Here is a 21,901-nt window from a genome sequence, read left to right on the forward strand (position 1 = left end):
AAGAAATTATCAATAGATTTAAGTAGTTCAAAAATTATCATAATGAATATCAATATTTAAGAAATTAATCCTTATAAACAAATTTTGAATAAGCTGCCAAAAATCTCATAAAGTTACAGATCTGTTGACCATAGATGAAATTTTAGAAAATAGCTTCATGTGTTCATTTACATACAACACCTTCTAACATTGCTTTTGGAGTTTAGCTTTCATTTTTTTTTCTATGAACTTTGAAGAACCATATTTTCACAAAGTGTAACTTACAGCATTTTATATATAGTGTTTGAGTTGTACATGATATAATGAACCTAGTCGCTAAATTCTGTGCAAAGATCATGCAGTTTGCATTTTCCCCACATGATGGAGACATCAGTCTATCAAGTCTCTTGTCGCAGAGATGACAGTAAACTTTGTAATCAACAGGAAATCTATTGGCAATTTCTGGAAGTTGAAGAATTATCTGACTAGGTTCAGCCAGCCAAGAAAGAAAGAAATACAGATTCTTTTGAAGTCAAAGAAGTCTTACCGCTTAACATGAAGTGAAAGTAAGCTCGCAAAAACTTAGTTTACCAGTCTGTCTCCTATCTCCCCATACACGTTTTACAGCCATCCTTTCTGAAAAGGATTTTGCCCATATCCCAAGGTGGCTTCGCTATTCACAACACCTTCCCATTTCCGTGTGCCCAACCGCAACACTGCACTGACACAAATACAGTAGTTCCAGACCCTAACGAAAGCTACTGAGCAATGGATACCCAGCTATTCAGGTGAACTTTGCTATGTAAGTGACAGGAAGATGACAAAAGCTTATCCTTAAGAGGAAATCATCAGCAACAGGTGAGATGGATTTCAGTCAAGATGTAATCTGTATCAATCACATTATGAAAGCTGATTCACAAACCCAGTTTCCCGGCATAAGCTTTTTATAATGCTAGCCTTCACCTAGGTAAGGAAAAGACTTGGCTACCCAGGATCAAGGCGGGAAAACCAAGCTCCTAAAGATGCAATTCCCAGAACTGCCTCTTGACAGAAATAAAAACTGAACAGGCAGAGTTCAGTTTATCCTTCTCAAGTCTACCTGTTGTTGATACCATAGCCTCACCCCAGCTCCACTGCATGAAACATGTGACACCTTGCTTTCCTCACCCCATCCTTACTCTTCCATCACCACACCTTTTATCTGCTCTTCTCTTCAGCTGCTTTGTTCATATATGGGAAGCAGAAATAGAAGTCTATTGTAGGAAATGGAGGGGATGGAGGCCACAACATTTGAGACCTGTCTTGTAGAGGAATGACAGGACAAGCCTTATTCTGTAAACTAAGAATTACTACACATCGAACCAAAACTGTTTTGCAAGTTTTTAATATCCAAATGTGCTGGACATCACAGAACGCTGACCACTGAGGGACCATTGATGTAATGCAAGGAAGTAAGTTGCATTTCAAACAATGAAGCACAAAGACTACAATGGAGAAAGCATACAACCACAGAGCTTTTGGAAGAGATGAGAGAAATTCTGTTTAAACTCCTTGAGGCAAAGAATGTTGGAAGAGAACACGTTCCACAACATACGCTTGCAGTGAAAAATCCCACAATTCAGGAATGAGGTGACAAATACAACCCATACCTCAGAAACATCTGAGTGGTACTAGAGTAGTTCTGGAACCTAAGTTTATCCTGCTGTACTGACACTTTGGGCATGCAGGTAAAGCTCTTCCAGCAGATTCTTGAAATATGCAGTGAAGATTGTTCTGTAACTGTGACACCGTATTAAACTAAGCTCCGATTACTTTTTCAATTGAAAATGTATTAAACTGGAAAAAGCAGATCAAAAGAGTTGAATATATCAGAAATCAAGTACAATGAAAACAAATGGATCGCGGGAACCATCCTGGACAGATAGGCGTGATGTTCCCAGAACAGCAACTGACAGTTGTTTGTAAGACTATACTAAACAAAAAAGCTACCTAGGTCAGTGTAGAAGATAAACAGAGCAACATGAATAAGGACATTCAACAATCTGACTTAAAAAATGCATGTGTGTATGTGTGTGTAGACATATATAAGCAAAACAATGGGAACACAACTAATACTGACTGCTAACTGTGCCTTTAACAATGCACGAGCTTATTTTCATAAGTTTATAAAGGCTAAACATTTTCCATGATCATGAAAGACAGCAAGAATCTTAAATAAACACATTGAAAGTAAGGCAATGCCACTCTCATAGCTGCAGAAATGGATATTGCATGCAAAAGATTATAATGAAGACGACACATCTACAAATAGGGAAATACATGACAGGAGTTTGAATACCCGGTGCTGTCTCTGCTTCTGCATTCACACAAATTAAGAAAGCGTAGAAGGATAGGCCAGAAAAAAAACCAAACACCTACGAGATAGACATGCTTATGACTTCCTAGAATATTTACAAATCCTAACAATTCAGAGACTGCTATTTCCTGTTTCCAAGCTAACTGTGCCATTGTCTAAATTAACAGTCTAGATGAAACAGCCGGAGGAAGATACACAGCTATTCAAAAATGCCACACTCCACCAGTAGTAACAAGCATCCCACCAGCAACTGAAAAGTCATTTCAAAAAGTCTATTTCACACGCTTTTTTTTTTTTTTTTTTTTTTTTTAATCACTTGGATGATAGACTAACACCTTTGTGAAATTTATAGGATACAGAGCAAAAACAGAAGCAAGAACATCAAGCACATGCCTCTATCTTGGTAATTCTAGCACAAAATACTATAACTAATTTTAAACTCCTGATGAAGACAACCTCAATCCATCAACATCTCTGATAACGTGGCTAGGCACAATGCTTCTTTCCAGAAACACTCAGCTGCTCAAGCAAAAAACTCTACTGGAGGTATAAGCTTGACGACGACAGTACAACTACTTAAATCACCACAAGACTTGCTAGATATGTTATCATCCTATTCACAAAGAGATTTGCATTTTTACTATGATTGAGGTTATGACATTTAGACTTCTCTAATAATGAGAGTTCCTGTCGAAAAGAACAATGAAGAACATACCTTTGTTGATGATGGTGGAGTAGGAAAATTAAGCCAGGCTGGAGCAAAGTCATGCTGCGCCATTTAGGTCCAGTCTCTCCGAATCAATGAAACAAGGCTTCAGCACCTCATGGCAAGTCCCTGTAATTGGAAAAACAGGAAATGAGTACTCTTCAGATACTTATGTTACAAGAGGATTACACTTGTGGTGTTTTGATAATTATTTCCCTTCTGTTTTCTGGTATTAATTTCTCACACAGATCTGGTTTAGAATCTATCCTCATCTTGTTTATAGCATCACATTTGTGCTTTTATTATCAAAGTGTCACACTAATCAAATACAACACAGGTATCACGAAAATACAACTGTAACACTCCTTCCTCTTATACAACTGTATACTGTACACTTATACAACTGTAACATATTTCCTCTTATAAATGGGATGAAGCATCTTGTGTAAGGTCTGATCCAGAAAGCTGTGGCAAAATTAGCTTTTTGAAGTACTTTCTGGCACCATCTAGAATGTATTACGGGAGCTATTTCACTAGCTTCCTTGAAGAAGCTGATTTTTTTATTTAGTCTCTAAAAGTTAGTCTCAGAAGCTGTATTTTTACTTATGAAAAAACTAGATGCTCAGGCCCACCACAAACCCCATATTATCTCTAGATGCAATAAAACAGAGTTTACTTGTCCAGAAACAGTGTCAAAATCCAGTAAAATTCTATAGTTTGAAAATGGGTAAGAGAAAGTAATGGCCTAAGACTAAAACCCAGTAATACTTTTTCTACCCCACGCTCTCCTCACAGGTAGGAAAACATCTCTCAATAAGCAAGAGAATGCAAGATAATGTGAACTATATTACCTGAACCTGAACTATGCTCAGAAAGGAAAGAAATGGATGAAACATTGCCTGAACTGTAAAACGGTATCTGAATCATGCTGTGCAGCTAGACACTGCAAAATTGCCAATGATTCAAAAATATTTTAAGTATAATATACACACTATTAGAAATTCAGCTAGTGAAAACATAATAAACACCTACACACATTTCATAGTGACACCCAAATAAAAGTGTATTTCACATCTCTGCACAACAGAGTGCAGATCTGTTAGTCAGTGAGCATAGACATAGTTCGCTTTAATCTAAGGCTGCTGTAACACAAGTAAGTATTACTAACAGCCATGGAATCTGAACTTGATAACTAATAATTATTATTGTATTCTGGCCTGAACCAGGCTACTGCAGATTCCCAGTGACAGACGAGAATGTTCCAGCTTCTAAAAGAAAGGCTAACATATTAAACTGCACTTAGTTGAGCTTTGAGTTCTTTTTTTATGCTGTGAGCTCATGCTTCAGTTTAAGTACCTCCTATACCAGAGTTAAACTGTAAGGTAACACGCAAAAAATCCACTATCATTAAACACAGACAAGTTTAGAGGTACGCCTAGCCCAAATAACTTGTTATAAGTCACTCTGTTGAAGTCATCCAACACTGTTTTCTAAGTTAACCTCAACAAAAATTCCAGAGAATTTTTCTAAAGAATCCAACTACATGAGTCTAATAAAAAACAAATCAAGGAAGTTCTAAAGTCACAGAACCATCACAAAAACAGCTTCCCTTTCTAATAGGAACCACATTCACTTTTACTGATTAATCATGTTCAGCAACAACCAGAAAACAGTATGGTTACAGATGAACCAATACAAGAGACACTAAATTAAGAAACAGCAAATTAAATGTGAGCAGACTGCAGCAAGATTTTTTTTTTCCCTTCCATCAGATACAGTTCTCATCTCCAAGCAGAAGAATCATGAAATCTTTAGAAAGGATCAAGACAGGTATCAATACTGGAAGATCAGCACAACAACAACAACAACAATCTTCAGATCAAGGCACTTAAAGAGTCTGAAAAACAAAGGGAGAGATTTGGTTTATATCAAATAAGAACTAACAAAAGACCCAAGAAGTATTGCCAAGTTATTGGTGAACTGACTATTAGGTATGGGACAAAGGCACCAACAATATGATTGCATAATAAATTCATCTAACTATTTTTAGAAAACTAGTCAAGCTTCCTAACAGTATTATTTATCCAACTGCCATGAAAAGAATTTATTCTTAACTCACTAACAGCCCTACCTTTTACTTTCTGCACATAAATCAAGGGCTCAGCAAGACCTGGTGATCACCAAGTATCAGAGGACTGAAAAGGTGTTTTTAACACAGCTTTGTCCACAGCGCACTGATACTGGGTGTCTATTTCTTCCCACAAAAATTATTCTAGAAGCAGATTCAAGTCTTCCTTATGTTCTCAGTTCTTCAACTAAAAGCTCTAAAAAGGTTTTTGATAGTGCTGCTCTGTCAGATGAGTCAATCCCTCTCCTACAAAGCAGTATAGTGAACTGGTAAAGACAGAGGCCTGAGACAAACCAACAACACTCAGAGTGCGGAGTCAGCAGCAACATATCTGTAAATTTGAATAAGCCCAGAAAAGAAAAACTGTTTTAGGCTTACTCTTCCAGCTAGTTTTGATGAAGGAACAGGAGCAACAGAATCACAAATGTTTAGAACACTACTTAACCAATTTCACAGGTTTACAGCTAAAGACTACCAAGAAAAGCAACTATTGAAGATAGTGACTTCCACACCACCAAAGTCAAGAAAACACCTTCTCTCATCTGATTGTACGTATTATTGGTTTGGCAACTACACATGGGAAAATAGAGTATTTTCATTATTAACCTTACTAACTTCTAATAGGCACAAACTCCCTAGCCATAATTAAACTGGTGAAACAAACATCAGATCAGGAAAGGACAAATATTAACATCTTTTTTTAAAACTGTATTTTAGAGTACATAGCCTACCCAGCTTTAAGTTGCCAGTTCCATGTTTTACAAGGCTGCATAAATACTCTTACAGATGCTAGCTTTCTGACGTTGCCAATAAATTTGTCCTAGAATGTATTTTACAATAAAGACATTATAATTACAAGCATAAGCTCTGTTTTGATGATCTGGCAAATATTCAGTAGCTTTAGGACACTCTTTATTCTCAGGAAAATATTTTTGGTAAATTGAAAACAGATCACAAAAAATGAGACTGGGATGTCAAAAGGACCACCCTGCTGCCACAGGCAGGATTTACTATGCTTAAACCTTCCATGAACAGCTTGGTCACCAAACACCAGTTTGTTCCTTGCTCGCTTTCCAACTTAAGTTACACCAACATTATTATTCTAGACTATTATATTCTAGACTATTATATACTATTCTAGACTAACATATTATTCTGCAACATGTCCCATCACTAGAAAGGTTCCTCCTACCAGATCTGCCCTAAGTCTTTTTACCTGCTATTCGGGTCCTTCACCTAACTTACCCCAGCAGTCAGAGACGTTTCTGCATTCTGCTCCCAAAGCACTTGCTGCCTCCACTCAGACTCATAGTATCTACAAAACTAAGAAGTATACACTTCATTTCACGATTGAAGTTATTAATAAAAATACTGAGGAAACTTCTTCAGAAATTTACTTGATACATCCTTCCAGCCCGAGATCAAACGAGCTGCCGTTACAAAGACTGAGAAGCCACTACGGCAAATACTAACACTGATCAGCAATTTACTTTAGAACACTTCTGCCCTTCAGAAACATAGGACTTGAATAGCGTGAAAGTCAGTAGTACACATTTACAAGCAACTCCTTTAATTGTACTGACAGACAAGAAGAACCCACTTGTCTGCTAGCAAGCTGTCTCTTACATACACATCACACAACAATCAGCTGTTGTTCACTAATACTGATAAAACAGCTGTTGTACTCCCAGCATTAATACAGCTATCAGAAATATGCTTATTGAACTAAACACCACAGATCCAAACACGACCCCACTGCTTTCAGAAACTCTCTTAGAAACAAAAGAGTAGGCCCAAAATTTATCACTGAATGTTTAAGTCACCACCACCTAGCAGCACAAACTGAAAATATATCTGCTATTCTTTAACCAAAGTGTCATAAAAGCTAAGTTGGCTCGAGTTGTCCATTACTGAAGCAGAGCTGCACAATTCTAGAAAGGTAAGAAAAAGATACTGAAATACTGCTATCCTCATACTATTAACACTCAAATGCATTTAGATTTCTTTAATCAGACTGGTCAAAATATTCAGTCTCATCTCAGCAATAGCCTGTGGTGTCTGACTCAAGCACTGAGTAGTGACTTTGGAAAAGTCTTCCATAGCCCATAAATTTAGATAAAATTTACATTTTGCTGTGTTGTGAATAGAATAGTTTACAGAAAATAAAAACCCATGTTCTTATATTTTACTTCTTGTGGGGCATCTGAGAGAAGTCTGTAAAGCATTTTATTTCAGATAACATGGAATAATTATCCAATGTTCAATCATATAAAGGTTAATTCAAGAGTTCTGTGAAGTATGTTCTTCAATAATAAGGCAGTGAATGCTAAAGAATAATGAACAGCTAGTTCCAAATGATGTACAGTGAGGAGATTTGTCATAAATATAACTCAGTCATCCACTTTGAGCCACATCAGCAGCTGAAATAAGAACAGTGCACCAAGTATGCTTAACCAACATGCAAAAAAGATTGGGCTGGGATTATTTTATGCTTGAGTCAATAATGTCCTTTTCTGTTAAAGCAGCTGGAAACACTACTTCTTAAACAAACTTATGCTATCAGAAGAGCATTTGGTAAAATTTAATACACTGCCTCTGTTTTAGAAAAAGTAGTAACATGCTGAGAAAAGGCAAGCAGAAAGCCACTGCATGAATCAGGAGTCAAGACTTCTGTAAAAAGGCTAAGATGACATCTACAGTCAACTGCCAAAACTCGGCAAAAACAACAAAAAATGGAACTAAAACAACTATCATTAGTTCAGCTTGTACTTACCAAATGAAGAAATCAAATATTAAACAGTATAGTCAATTTTCCCTGCATCATTACATTTTTCTTTTTCAAACCACCACAGAAAAATATACAAGTAAAAGCACACTTAAAATAACAGCACAGAAATTTAAAATTTTACTTGGTGCAATAATGAACTATTTCAGTGATCAGAGACAAGACAGGTCTACAAAAGCTATTAAGGTCCACAAAATGAGGACTTTAGATATATTTAAACGCTGGTTACAAACATCTGATGGAGTAAACTCCATCAAGAAAAGAGACATCTTAATCCAAAACACCGTAAGAATCACAGGAAGATTTAAGCTGGACACACATAGTAGATTTAGGCTGGACACACAGTCCTGAAGATCAGAAGAACAAGGTTTTGGAACAACTGTAAGACTTAAAACAAATACTTGAACCTTTCAAGTCCCACTATGTTTTTAAGCTGGACACTAATAACTGTAACTAAAGAGTTTAATGTGTAGCACAATGCATGTAAGCAAGCATAACATTGTAATAATTAATCCACTTTTTCCCATCTTAGGTGGTAACCTATGAGAATACTGTTTCCCCAGCAAGTTCCACCCCCCCCCCCGCCTCACCCCCCACTTGAAACCAATATAGTGTTTAGAAAATAAACTTTCTAAGCAGGAAGATCACCCACTACAACAAAAGTGCAAATCAAATTCTTTTTTTCCCCTACAATAACAGAGACAGAATTCAATGTGGTACAAAAGCAGAAAACACCTTGTATCCACAAATTTTCAGATTAACATGCTTTCAGATTACTTAGCAAACTGCTTCTTTGAGCTTCATTCTTACATTGTAATTTTCACCTTATCCGCAACCTTTAATTCACTGTTACTGGGACAAATTTGGAACAGGCAAAATGATTAACACTTAAGTTTTGTTTGCAAAGCTTGTTTGTAAGCTAAAAACCTCCATGCAGTTAGCATATAAAATAGGGGCATGAAATACATAGATCAAGGAGATCTAACTGAACAAACTATCCAGAACAGTGTTACAGAATACATTTCTGGTTTAACAAAAACAATTTCTCATCACTTTTTAATAAAGTGTGTGTAATTTCTTGCAGTAAAAATATTTTTTTTTAAATCTCTTCTTTTCACTCTCCTATGTTCACCAGACCAAAAAAAAAAAAAAAAGCCTGCTCATTCTTACACCATTTGTGCTAAATTAGGGATTCCTGCCACCACAACTATGTCAGTTACGGATTTCACTCTCCTTCACTCACCGATTCCACCAAATAGGCAGACTGGCAATACGTGGCAGTAGTTCTAACCACTAATGAAGCGTGAGAGCATTACAGGCTAAGCATACTGCAGAACCCTAACAAGCATCTGTTAGTCCAGCTCATATCTCCGTGTAGCACATCAAAAATAGGGATACAGTGCAGACTCATTACAGACAGTGTAACTATAGGGTCACTACAGACAGAATTGAGTGCATTTATTAACTCAGCTGCAGTGCTGAACCAGAAAGCAGTTGTGCTGACAAAAGTAATGGAGCAAAAGGATGAAGCAAAAAGACAGACCTAGACTTTATATTTTCATGCTAGGCATCTAGAAAAAAAAAAGTCTCCAGTTCGAACACTGGAACACTTACAATCTAACCCACCTTCCTTCATATATTAGAAATTCCTATCATGTCTCCTGCACTGCTCCTGCTAACACAGAGGAACAATAGTAGTTTCTTTACAAATCTCTTCAACCTGGCCTTAAACATATCATGAAAACAAAGGCTACTGAGTCTGGAATAAAATGATAACACAAGAAATAATTTCAGTGATCACTCCTGCTCCCTTATAAAGAAGATCCTTTATCCAGAATTTCTTCTAGCTTCACATTCATCACATCTTTCCAGCTTTGGAAACCCTCCCTCTTCCTCTCCCCCTCTCTCGCCCCTCCCCCTCCGCCCCTCTCCCTCCCCAACACTTAAAATAGCCATACAGGATCTCTGAAAGTGGATAATACTCTTCAGGAGTTGGAAATTGACTACCATGAGAATTCATCTCAAGGGAATCTCTGCACTGGCTGCATAAGTGGACATGACAGCCCACAGATGGGGCAGTCGGAAGAAATGATCTCTGCAAGGGCAGAGAGCGGTGTAAGCAGACGTAATCAAAGCATACTGAATTTTAGTTCCATGTTCTGTTTTCTATAAAGTCCAATAAGAAAAAATAAGCCTGATTATTAAAGTACAGAATCCTGAAAGGACTACAGCATGTAACATAAAATGCGTCCACATTTAACTGCTGTGACTTTTCGAAAATATTTTCATTACTTGGTTTAAGTAGCTCTTAACTAGAGGAAATGCATTTAGTATCACATCTTTAACGTACTTACCTACAAACACTACAACAATTTCATGACTCATAAGAATCAAGTGTAAAAACATGTAATCCTACCTTTTATTTTCGCAGGTCAACACCCACTGCAGATTATAGGAGTAATGTCTCAACTACACAACTCTTCAATTTACCACAGAGAGGGTTATGAACTGTAAGCATCACCTTGTAATGAAGCACTGCTACCTTCTAACAGCCTTCCAAGGGCACACTGTCTACTCTTGTCCCAACAGTCTGTAGTCCCATCAATCGCATTAATGAAGACAAAGTTTTCCTCATCATTTTCACCTTCACAGAATTTTACATGAGAAAAATATGAGTTTGATGGCTCACTAATTTTAAATCTGGAAAGTATCTTCTGAAAAAACTAAAATATAACATCCAGAGAGTGTTCTGAAAGACTGAGGACCAACTCGTACTTCCTTAGAAAATCAAACAGGATCCGTCTCTCCCACAGGAAAGATGCTCCAGTCCCTTAATCATCTTTGTGGTCCTTTGCTGAACTTGCTTTACTACATCCATATGCTTCTTGTACTGGGCAGCCTATAATGGAACACAGCACTCCACACATGGCCTCACGAGGGCTGAGAAGAAAGACGAACTCCCCTAGACCTGCTGGCAACAGACTTCCTAACGTAGCCCAGGGAGATGTTGGCCTTATTTGTTATGAGGATGCATTGCTGGCTCATGTTTTTGTCCACCAGGACCCCCAGGTCCTTCTCTGCAGAGCTGCTTACCAGCTAGTCAGCCCCCACCATGCACTGGCAGCTACTACTCCTCAGAAGCAGAACTTTGCATTTTCCTTTTCCTGAACTTCATGAGGATCCTCTGTCCAGTTCTCCGTCTTGTCCCAGTTCCTCTGAATGGCAGCACAAACAACTAGTGTATCAGCCACTCCCCCCCCATTTTGTATCATCTGCTAACACGCTGAGGGTAAACTCCGCCCAATCGCCCAGGACCTTAATGAAGATGTTAAATAGTATAGGCTCCAGTATTGAACCCTGGGGTACAATAACAGCTTCCTCCAAATGGTCTTTGTGCCACTGATCACAACCCCGACAAGCTGGGCCTGGCCATTCAGACAGTTTTTGATACTCCTCATAATTCACTCCTCTACGCATACTTTGTTAGCTTCTCTATGAGGACGTCATAGAAGACAATGTCAAAAGCCTCATGGAAGTCAACATAAACATCATCCACTGCTTTCCATTCACCTAACAAGCTAGTCAACTCTTTACAGAGGTCTATTAGCTTGGTTAAGCATGATTTTCCCTTCATAAAGGCACTCTGACTTCTCCCACTCACCTTCCTGTCCTTTGTATGTTTGGAAATGGTTTCCAGACTACTTACTGTACCACCTTCCCATGGACTGAAGTGAGGCTGATCAGCCTGTAGTTCCCTGGATCCTCCTCCTTACCCTTCCTGATGACAGGATTGATATTTGCTCTCTTTTAGTACTCCAGAGCCTATCACAATGACTGTGACAACTCTCCAAGACAGTAAGGAACGGCTTTGCAATGACATCAGCCAGCTCCCTCCGCACTCATGGAAGAATTCTGTCAAGCCCCACGGATTTACGTGTATCTTATTTAAGCGTTCCCTAACCTGATCCTTTTTCCACCAAGGGCAGAGAAAAGAGCACAGTAGAACTTTAAGATGACAAGGACATGAGATCAGAAACTGTCCCCACCCAATTTTAAAGCCATGCTGTTTAACCTGTCTAACCAGTATTTACCTGGCAGAGGAAAGACAGTCCCACCGGTACTGAAGAGATCCAACTTTGGGGAGGTCTCTTCAAGTGTACAAAGAAATATTTCCCTACCCCAGAAAGCCGCCTTCAATATTTAGGACAGGTTTCATTACTATTGACGAGACATACTTGGTAACACTATTTGTCTGAACTACCAGAATAAATGAAAACAGCTTTGCTTTTTCAGAATGCCCTAGCATAAAGAAACAGATAAAAATGGTGCCAAAGCAATAATAAGGAAAAGGCTGGTCAGTATAGCAGTAGAATAGCCACAACACCTACAATCTAAAAATTTAATTTACTAAAAGACTGTATGCTTTTGGCCATCTTATGGATTTACCATATTAATAAATACATACAATTTAAGTGGAGCTGACCAAAACTTCGTAAGGAAAACAAATTTTAAAATATTGCTAAAAATTAGGGAAAAAACCGTGACAGCGGAACCCAGAAGCTAGAGACAAGGAGAAAGTTTTACATTTTTAGCTTCTATACTTCTCACTCTCTGTGGATAGCTACATAATTTTACAGGAAACAGTTTCTGTGACACTGGGTATTACAGAAATTGTCAGAAGACAATTAAAATAAAAGGCAATATAAACTCAAACAGCTAGGAATACTTGAAGCTTGAGTAGCAAAGTTATTAACAGGGAAAAAAAAAAAAATAAGGAAGCTTCAGGCCATGAATTCCACAAAGTTAGAAGAGAAATACAAATTCAAATTTCTTGATGCTTCCTGACGACCAGTTTAGAAATTCTGTCTGTTGATTTGCATAGAGAAACCCATAAATAGAACAAATGTTACAAGCACACGGATATATGCTCATTCATAGTTTTCAGGAAAGTCTAGAATTAGCATGTACATTTATCTAAGTGGCACATACCTATGACCTTTTTACCTAATGCCTCACAGATCATTATTACCCTAAGGACAGCCCACCACAAACTACACACCGGAAATTGAACTCCACCCCTCAGCTACACATCCATTTGACAACCCACCCTCACTTTGTCACCATAATTTTTAGTATAGTATTTATTTTGGGGGTGCTAGTAGATGAAAAACCGAACATGAGCCAGCAATGTGGGCTCACAGCCCAGAAAGCCAACTGCATCCTGGACTCCTGAAAAGCAGTGTGACCAGCAGGTCAAGGGACAGGATTCTCCCCCTCTCCTCTGCTCTGGTGAGACCCCACCTGCAGTGCTGTGTCCAGCTCTGGGCCCCCTAGAATAAGACAGACATGGACCTGCTCAAGTGAGTGCAGAAGAGGGCCACAAAAATGATCATGGGGCTGGAGCACCTCTCCTGTGAGGACAGGCTGAGAGAGTTGGGGTTGTTCAGCCTGGAGAAGAGAAGTCTCTGGGGAGACCTTCTAGTGGCCTTCCAGTACTTAAAGGAGGCCTAGAGGGAAGGTGAGGAGGGACTCTTGATCAGCGAGTGTAGTGATAGGATGAGGGGTAATGCTTTCAAACTGAAAGTGAGGAGATTTAGACTAGGTATTAGGAAGAAATTCTTTCCTGTGAGGGTGGTGAGGCACTGGCACAGGTTGCCCAGAGAAGCTGTGGTTGCCCCCTCCCTGGCAGTGCTCAAGGCCAGGCTGGATGGGGCTTTGAGCAACCTGGTCTAGTTGGAGGTGACCCTGCCCATGGCAGGGGGGTTGGAACTGGATGGTCTTTAAGGTCCCTTCTGACCCAAACCATTCTATGATTCTACGATTTATAAATGGGGTAAAAAAAGGCTGCAAGCCACCAGAATTAAACTATACTATAGTGTTGTTATGACAGCAGAAAAAAATTAAAGGTTACATATTACCCAGTGTCTCAAGTTTGTTGCTACTGATGCTGCTTTGCTTCCTTGACAATGACCTACAGCAACTATATAAAATACTAAGTCAGGAAGACAAAGCATACATATGAATTTCAGAGGGGTCCAATAAGCAAGTCTGTGCAGTATCTTAGAAAAAGTGATCACCTAACAAGAAGGGAAAGGAGGCACACAATTTTCTAGGAGAGAATTAAAACTGCATGTTTACTATCAGAGATACGCCAAACACCAACTGTACTGCATTTCATGACAACAAAAAGACAAAGTTATTTGCCAAGGTCAATTTTTTCTTCCTGAAGAAGCATCAGCAGCAGGCAAAGTTCTCATTAAAACAGAGCAACTCTAGAATAACCAAGCTACAGAATAAACTGACTCCTCAGTTCTCCCATCTTGGGCCAGCTTCAAATGTTTATTTCACCCACTTAGCATGAGCCACAGAAAAACTACAAAGTTCTGCTCCGAATTCAGCAAAGAAACTACATGTACAAGTCCTAGCCATCAGACTACACAGTCTCTCTTCTTCACAAACAGAAACATTCCAGATTTTTCTCAAACTAAGCAGGCCTTTAAAAGAACACACTCTGTCCAAAGTTTTTACTTCTGCCACAAAACATACTTTCTTTTAAACAAAAAAAAATTCTTCTGGTAATAGACCCTTCCCTGTTATTTCTAGTCAAGAGTAGCACTAATCTGAAGTGACGTTGCTAAGGATAAGCTTTAAACAATACTTTTGTTGAAACCCCATACATCTCAGTTTTCATTCCCCTTTTAAAGACACATCTTATTCGAGATCTTCCTTACTCGGCGATTCACTTAGTTTGAACAAAGCAAAATAAGTTAATTTCAAGCTATTTTGCTATTCAAAATTTGGATGTTAATAAAACAGAAAATAATAGTCAAAGCCTAACACAAGCTTTAAGGAGTTTTTGAAAATGGAAGCATTTCTACTGGTCACAAATTGCTGCAAAAGCATGACAACTACTTGAACTAAAGATTATTTATTGCCTTTGTTGTCTCGCCACATAAATGCACAGCCACACAGAATAAGCTTAAATCTTTACAATCAATCTTTAATGCTTTGAAAGGAAAGCGTGCATGTTGCCCCCCAAAACTACATTTCAATGAGGAAGACAGTTTATAGACCTGAAATTTACAAAGGAGGTTAAGTTTGGGTATGGTAATTCTCCCAAGTTCTTTGGTTCTCTAAAATTTGTTGTCAAAGACTCACACCTCCAATAAAAGGAAAGGGAGCTGAATCTTTAAAGGTCTTCTCTGCCTCTGGTTCAATAGACTTTAAAAAATTCTGAACAATTCAGCTGAAGCCTCTTCTTTCTCAACCGTGCTACTGCAGAGCAAGTAAAAGCTCCAGTTTTAGTCTCGCTGTCCCCACCATCCAATACAGAACTGTTCTGATGAGTATTCTAGCACTGGACAACAAGGAACAATAAAAGAAAATATCCATACTTTTTTAAAATTTACCCTCTTGCCTCAACTTTTAAAAAATAAGCAGGAGAACTTAGGTTTCCTGCAGGATACTGAGGATGGAGTGAGGTCCTCTGTCAGATCTGAACACTTCCAAAAGTCTTGTAACATGCCTAGATACGAGAAATGTACAGAGTCAAACTGTAACAGTCAATTTTTTAACCATTTAAAGCCAACACATTCTCAAGTACAGCTACAGCCCTAAAACCTAGCTTTACAGTGACTTAGCAAAAAAAAACAAAACAAAACAAAAAAAAACCCACCAAAAAATAAGGAAAACCTTCATTTCTACTTAGGGCTCAAGTTCCTTATCTGAGTATGAGTCAACTAAAGCACACTTTGTTTTGCATAATGATCTAGAATGTTGGGGGACACAGCTGTTCTAAAAATCCCAACCACTGCTCTTTATCATATAGTTCCCCTTTCTATACATAGATATGGTTCACAAGGAACAGGGTTTACATCACTTCTGTGAATCAGATATTAACGTCACACAATCAAAACACCTTTTAGGAAACGTTATAGAAAAAGCCAAAGTTAGCGAAAGAGTTTCAAATAACTTAATCATCACTATCAAAAAAAGTTCTTCCTTCTTGTACCATATCAAAACGTAATTAAGAAAAGCAAATTATTTCATAACACTGAATAACTCCATATTGGAAGGTAAACTACAACCAGGTTCCTTCTGGTTGAAAGCCTATACACTTGCAGTAGCTTAGCAGAAAACTAGATAAACACTAATCTCTTGCCCTTTGCAAGATTCAAAGTCCAAAAGCTGAAGTGTTAGTGCAGTAACATCACCACCCTGTTCAGCATACATTATGCAACAAAATCTCCAGGAATTCTCTTGCACTTTGGAGTCTTCACAAGGATCTGAAGAAAAAGGAGTTGAAAAAGGTAGCAGTTTTGACATATCCTGAGCACACAAAGCAGAAAAACAATTCTACATATTTCAGCTATTTCCCTGACTACATTTACTCAAAATATGAAAGGAGGCGATTGTGGAAGAGTTGATAACAACACATAGGGTATTAACACCAGCTACTGTGTAATAATACTACTGCTCAAACACACAGAGCAACAAAAAGTGAAACAAAAAGCATGCCAAGTCTCATTCAAGTTTATTTATAATAAAGTTTGCAAATAGCTCTCCCCATCTCCTTCGGGACAGAATTTAATCCTAGTACTAAAAAAATAAAAACAAGTAACTTCCCCAGAAATTACTGATGAACTATCACAGTTACACTGCTTTATCCACACATTTTGAACAGAAGAATCTCATTAGAATGGAAAAAAAAAGTGCATAAAGTACATTAATTCGTGATGTACTAACAATGCTAAACATCTACACAATTTCCCTACATTATTTTACAGCTGTAATTCCACCTAAGCTTTGTGGCAAGTTTAAACTCTGCTTAGTCTTAAAAACTTCCACCAACAGTTTTTTCACATAGCAGAGCAGTATACACCATTTAAGACAACTCCTCAATACAAATGTACCCATTTTAGGATTCTACCAAAATAAACGCATCAGTAAAAGAGCCAAGCTGCTGACAGTTATTCCAGTACAAAAGCTATGTTTACACCAAGGCTTAAAGTATAAGCTCTTGGGGGCAAGGACCTTATCTTCATTGTCGTCTGCAAACAACTTAACAGACTGTCAGCACTACCCAAATAAAAACCTAAAGAAGGAATTAGAGTGGACCAGCATGCTAGGCATCCTCTCCTCAATGGGCCTCACCCAAGTATGAATTTTATTTAGGGTACAAGAGCACAGCTGTACACGCCTGAACCCTTATCAAATACATACAAATGCATACAAATAAGAAAAACCGCACTTCCGAAGTGCAAACACAGTGAAAGGAAAAAAACTATCCTACCAGTAACAAACAGACGTAAAGACAGAGTAAATTTAATGAAACTGAAAAGGAAACTTCAAAGCATGCAGAAGGGAAAGAGTCCAGATAAAGAGGCAACAGATGTAAGCTGGAGCACAGGAGGTTCCACATTAACATAAGGAAAACCTTTTTCACTGTGAGGGTGACAGAGCACTGGAACAGGCTGCCCAGTGAGGTTGTGGAGTCTCCTTCTCTGGAGACATTCAAAACCCGCCTGGATGCGTTCCTGTGTGACCTACTCTAGGTGGTCCTGCTCTGGCAGGAGGGTTGGACTAGATGGTCTTTCGAGGTCACTTCCAACCCCTGACATTCTGTGATTCTGTGAAAATAGTAAGCAGAGGACGCAGCTCCTTGATTTCAGCGAAAGCCTCTTGTCAAGAGGTAGAAGTATCTCACAGCACTGAAAGTTAACCACTTGAAAAAGAGTGACACATCACTCCTTCTAGGAGTTAAGGAGCAAGTACTTGTATTACTATTGTTTACGACCATACAATAGACAAAACCAAATTAAATGGCCACTAACACCTGAACTCTTCCCATTTACCAAATGCTTTCAAACAAGACACAGATTAATGCAGCTAAAGGTATGAGGAAGATCATTTTTTTTCCTGTCGGTTTGGTTCCTTCACATGTAGCTCAGTTCATTCAGTCAATCCCCAGACACACTGAGACTCCATGTAGAAGAGCCACAGGCCACAGTCACAAGAGAATGAAACAGCCTCCTGTTCATGTCCCACAGTTTCCACGTTTTCAAAACAACTGAAATAGAAGTTAAAATAACAAAACAGCAAGGCCAACCAAAGAAAGCAAAATACTGAAGCTAGATCAACTATTAGTTACTGACAAGACAACACACAGAATAGAACCACCTCAGTGAGCCTGTGAATTTAAAAAACTTACTTAGATGCAACTCTTTCATTTGTGGTCAAAATAACAAGTTACAGGTGTAAAAACCACTGCGGTACTCTTTAGATACATTCTCACATGCTTAACTTTACTTTTTCTGCAAGGCTTTAACACAAGCCATCTTCTAAAACATCTTTGCATTGCCCTTAGAGAAAACTGGTATTAGCAATACTTCATTATTGCAGAAGCTCTGAAAAATTTTTTAAAAGGTGGCAACTGTGTCACCTTTACCGAATACTCAGTTTACAGTCTACCCAATAATGCTTTAACTATTTAAAGCTTTATGAATAATCAACATGGTATATGGGGAAAAGAACTTAAGTAAAATTATCACTGACTTTTGAATTAAGTTGTTCTGTCCATCTTAATCTTTTTTGAGGCAGCAGCAATCCAGCTGGATGAACCTACAAAAAATTATTGTAAACCTATTAATTTCAACATTTAAACTACATCTGTCTTCAGAAACATTTAACCATTATGGGAGGACAGAGACGGCAATACACCTAAAAATAACATGCAAAATTAGTTAGTTCACCACTATGTTTTGTTCTGAATCCTTCCAAAAAGGCATAGGTTTTTTTGGAATGTTATACTTGCAGACTACTCAGGCTCACTCATTCCCATTACAGAATAGGAAACTACTCTCAACTCAACCTTAAAATTTCAACACATTCAAAAGCTAGTTTGCATAGGCAGTAAACTAATTTTTGGTAGAAAATATCTGCTTCCATAAGTGACAAAGAACAGTGGAAGGAAATTAAAAAAAAAAATCCCCACAAAACTACATTATTCATGCCCTCATGCTGCAAAAACATGTAATTGAAATGGAAAGATTGAGATACGCAAGCCATCCAGGACACTCGTTCAGTAAGTATAATAGCTCATTGTTGAGATTACAATATTAATGTGAAGGCTAAGTTACCTACAGATTCAGTCTATTATATACCCACTTTTTAATCTCCTAAAAAAAAAAAAAACCACACACTCCTACTTATACATTTCTCCTTGTACAGCTATTCTTCAAATTCTTAAATAATTATTCCACTAATTATTAAAAACAACAAGTAAAAAATAGCAAGCTTATTTCAGCATTCTCAGAAAAAAACAAACCACCTCTAGGCAGTAAATGTTACTGGTTTAACCATTCTCCTGATAAAATGTTTATTTGTGTAAATTGATTTATGAACACTACACCACTTACCTAATCCAAGAGGACCGCACAAGGTGTTAGTACTGTGCGATTTATCTTTTTCCAGTTTGTTTTCCTTGAGATAATATCCCGAGTTCTTGTTGATACTACATTTGTAGCTGTTTGACATAGATTTGACCTCACAGAAATCAGCTACCCATCCTTCTTGCTTACAGATTCCACAATGTGATTTCCAAAATTTGCCAACGCTGTCTTAAAAAGCTTTTTTTTTCTCTGACAGCTTCTTCTCTTGTCTATTCCATGTACATATCACTATAAGAAGCATCAGCTCCAGGTGAAATAAATACACTCTTCACACCACAAACCATGAAGCTGAAAAATCCAAATTTCACATCTGAACTGTGGAATGCTTCCCAGCTTCGGGTAACAGACACATTTGTAAACAACAGCTATCTGGATACCCCCATACTGCTTATTGACAATAACATTTTTCAACAAAAATATTAAATAAAATATAAAAGAAAAAATGATAAACAAACGTCTATTAGATTCTTCATTTAGAAAATGGGTCTCATTGCAAAATGACAGAAGGCTATGTCACAAAATCTAAAAAATAAGATAAGGGTAAAAGTATCTGCCATGAAACTTCTCAGCAATGTCCACAGAGTGACTCAGGCCGCATTTAACCTGGAGTCAGTTAACAAAACTGGTTACGCCTATGACTCAAACAGAACGTTGCCTAGAAGAAAAAAGTATCTAAAAAGCAAGAAAGCACTTGATTTTCGGTGCTGAAGTACTCAGAACTTGACAAATTTAGCCATGTATCCATGCATCCATGCCATGTGGACAAAAGCGTCCAAGGGTGAGGTGCTCGGCACTGCTAGAAAGAAAAAGCTCACGACTTCAAACTTCCAATTCACTTCTCAGATGCCTACTGACGGTTTCAGAAGCCTTTTCAGAACGAAGCACCTGGACAAATAATCCCAGAACAGTGTCCGGTATTTCTCCCCTTTCACAAGAAGCAACTGCTGCAGGTCGATTTCCACCTTTTTTCCTTCCTAGCAGCTGAGGCAAAAGGCTGCAAACATCCAGGTCTGTCTCTGTAATCCAAACTGCCTACGGCAAAAAGAACCAGAACAATCAGCTTTCCCTTTTGATATCTAAACTGGCGTTACACAAACACATAAACCTGAATCTTAAAAAAGTAAACACACACGCAACCAGGCAGCTGAACCCGAGTACAGAAGCCTCGGTTAAACCTAAGCCCGCATCCCGGGGAAAGCGGCAGGCATCTTTATCGGAGAAGGCAAGCCTATCCGCGAAAACGTCCTCCCGCCTCTCCTTCCCGAGAGGAAAAAAAAATAAATTAAAAAAAAAAATAGGAAAGAAGCGGCTCTTCTCGTTTTATTGGGGAAGACGCCCAGGTCTGCAGAAGGCACCCAGGAGGGAGGCGCTGACCTGGGCCAGGGACACCGAGGGGAAGCACCGAGGGGAAGCGCCGAAGGAGCCCTCTGGAGCGGCGGCAGCCGCCTGGGGAAACCCCAGTGCGCCGCGGGGGAAGCCGCGCAGCGCCGCGGCCGCCCGCCCGCCAGGAGCGCGGGCAGATCCCCAGCTCCCCCGCTGCCGCCGGCCTTTTGTCGCGGCACCACAGCGGGTACCGGGACGGGCTCCGCCGGCCCGCGCTAGGCGCCTGCCCTGCCTTCCCAGGGGGCCGCACCGCCCCCGCGCAGCAGCAGCCGCCGCGGTCGGCCGCACCGCCGGGGTCCCGGGGGCGGCTCCCCCTGCCCTCCCCGAGGGCGGGCCTGTCCGCGCGGCGGGGGAGGGAACGGGGCGGCCCGGCGCCCCGCGCGCCAGTACCCGCCCCGGCCCCGGCCCCTCCGCGCCTCCGCCCCCTGCCCCGGCGCCCCCGGCCCGCCGCCGCCAGACCGCCCCGGGGGGGGGGGAGGGGGGATGCGCCCCGAGCCCGGCGGTGGCGGCCGCCCCACCCCCCACCCCGCGAGCCGCGGGGGCCGCGGGCAAAGGAGCGCCGCACGCGCTCACCCGCCCCGCGCGCACGCACACGCGCACACACACGCGCGCACACACACACACACATACACACACACACACCCGCTCGCCTCGCTCCCAAAATGGCGCCGCTCCGAGCCGCAATGCTCTGCGCGCACAAGCCTCGCGAGAGGCGCCGCGCGACCCCGCGGGAGCCCGGGGCGGAGCTTCCTGGCCGCCGCCGTGGGAGCGACCCCGCCCCCGCCAGCGGGAGCCCCCCTGTCGTGACGTCACGGAACAATCCCGAACGTTCGGCGCTGGGCGGCGGGGAAATCCCCAGCGCGCGCCCCGCCCCCACCCCGCCCCGCCCGCGGGAGTCCCCGGCGCCGCCGCGCCGCCGTAATTAACCGTGCAGCGGCGCAGCTCCGCCGCCCGCGCGGCGGCACCCCTACCGGCGCCGCCAACACTGGGGTGCCCAGCGGCGCCACCGGCACCAGCGGCACCGAGACGCGGGCTCAGGCCGCGGTTCCGTCGAAGCAGCCCGAGCGGGGGCTGCGGGGCCTCCCGCAGCTCCGCAGGGCTGAGCGCAGCGCGG

The 21,901-nt window shown here is 40.5% G+C and overlaps 1 protein-coding gene across 1 annotated transcript in view; it reads right to left on the reverse strand.

Moving 5' to 3' along the window:
• GPBP1 (GC-rich promoter binding protein 1) overlaps positions 1–21,499 on the reverse strand; it is a 38,003-nt gene extending 16,504 nt beyond the window's left edge. The window contains exons 1-4 of the mRNA XM_086479231.1: positions 21,430–21,499; positions 19,372–20,436; positions 18,509–18,574; positions 3,051–3,170 (exon numbers count right to left, since the gene is read on the reverse strand). Coding sequence (XP_086335357.1) covers positions 3,051–3,113 — 63 coding nt within the window. The 5' untranslated portion in view covers positions 3,114–3,170; positions 18,509–18,574; positions 19,372–20,436; positions 21,430–21,499. The remainder of the gene's footprint in view (positions 1–3,050; positions 3,171–18,508; positions 18,575–19,371; positions 20,437–21,429) is intronic.
• Positions 21,500–21,901: the final 402 nt, after the last annotated feature.

This window comes from Leptosomus discolor, chromosome Z (genome assembly GCF_034619465.1).
Source record: "Leptosomus discolor isolate bLepDis1 chromosome Z, bLepDis1.hap2, whole genome shotgun sequence".
In the NCBI taxonomy this organism is placed as follows: domain Eukaryota; kingdom Metazoa; phylum Chordata; class Aves; order Leptosomiformes; family Leptosomidae; genus Leptosomus; species Leptosomus discolor.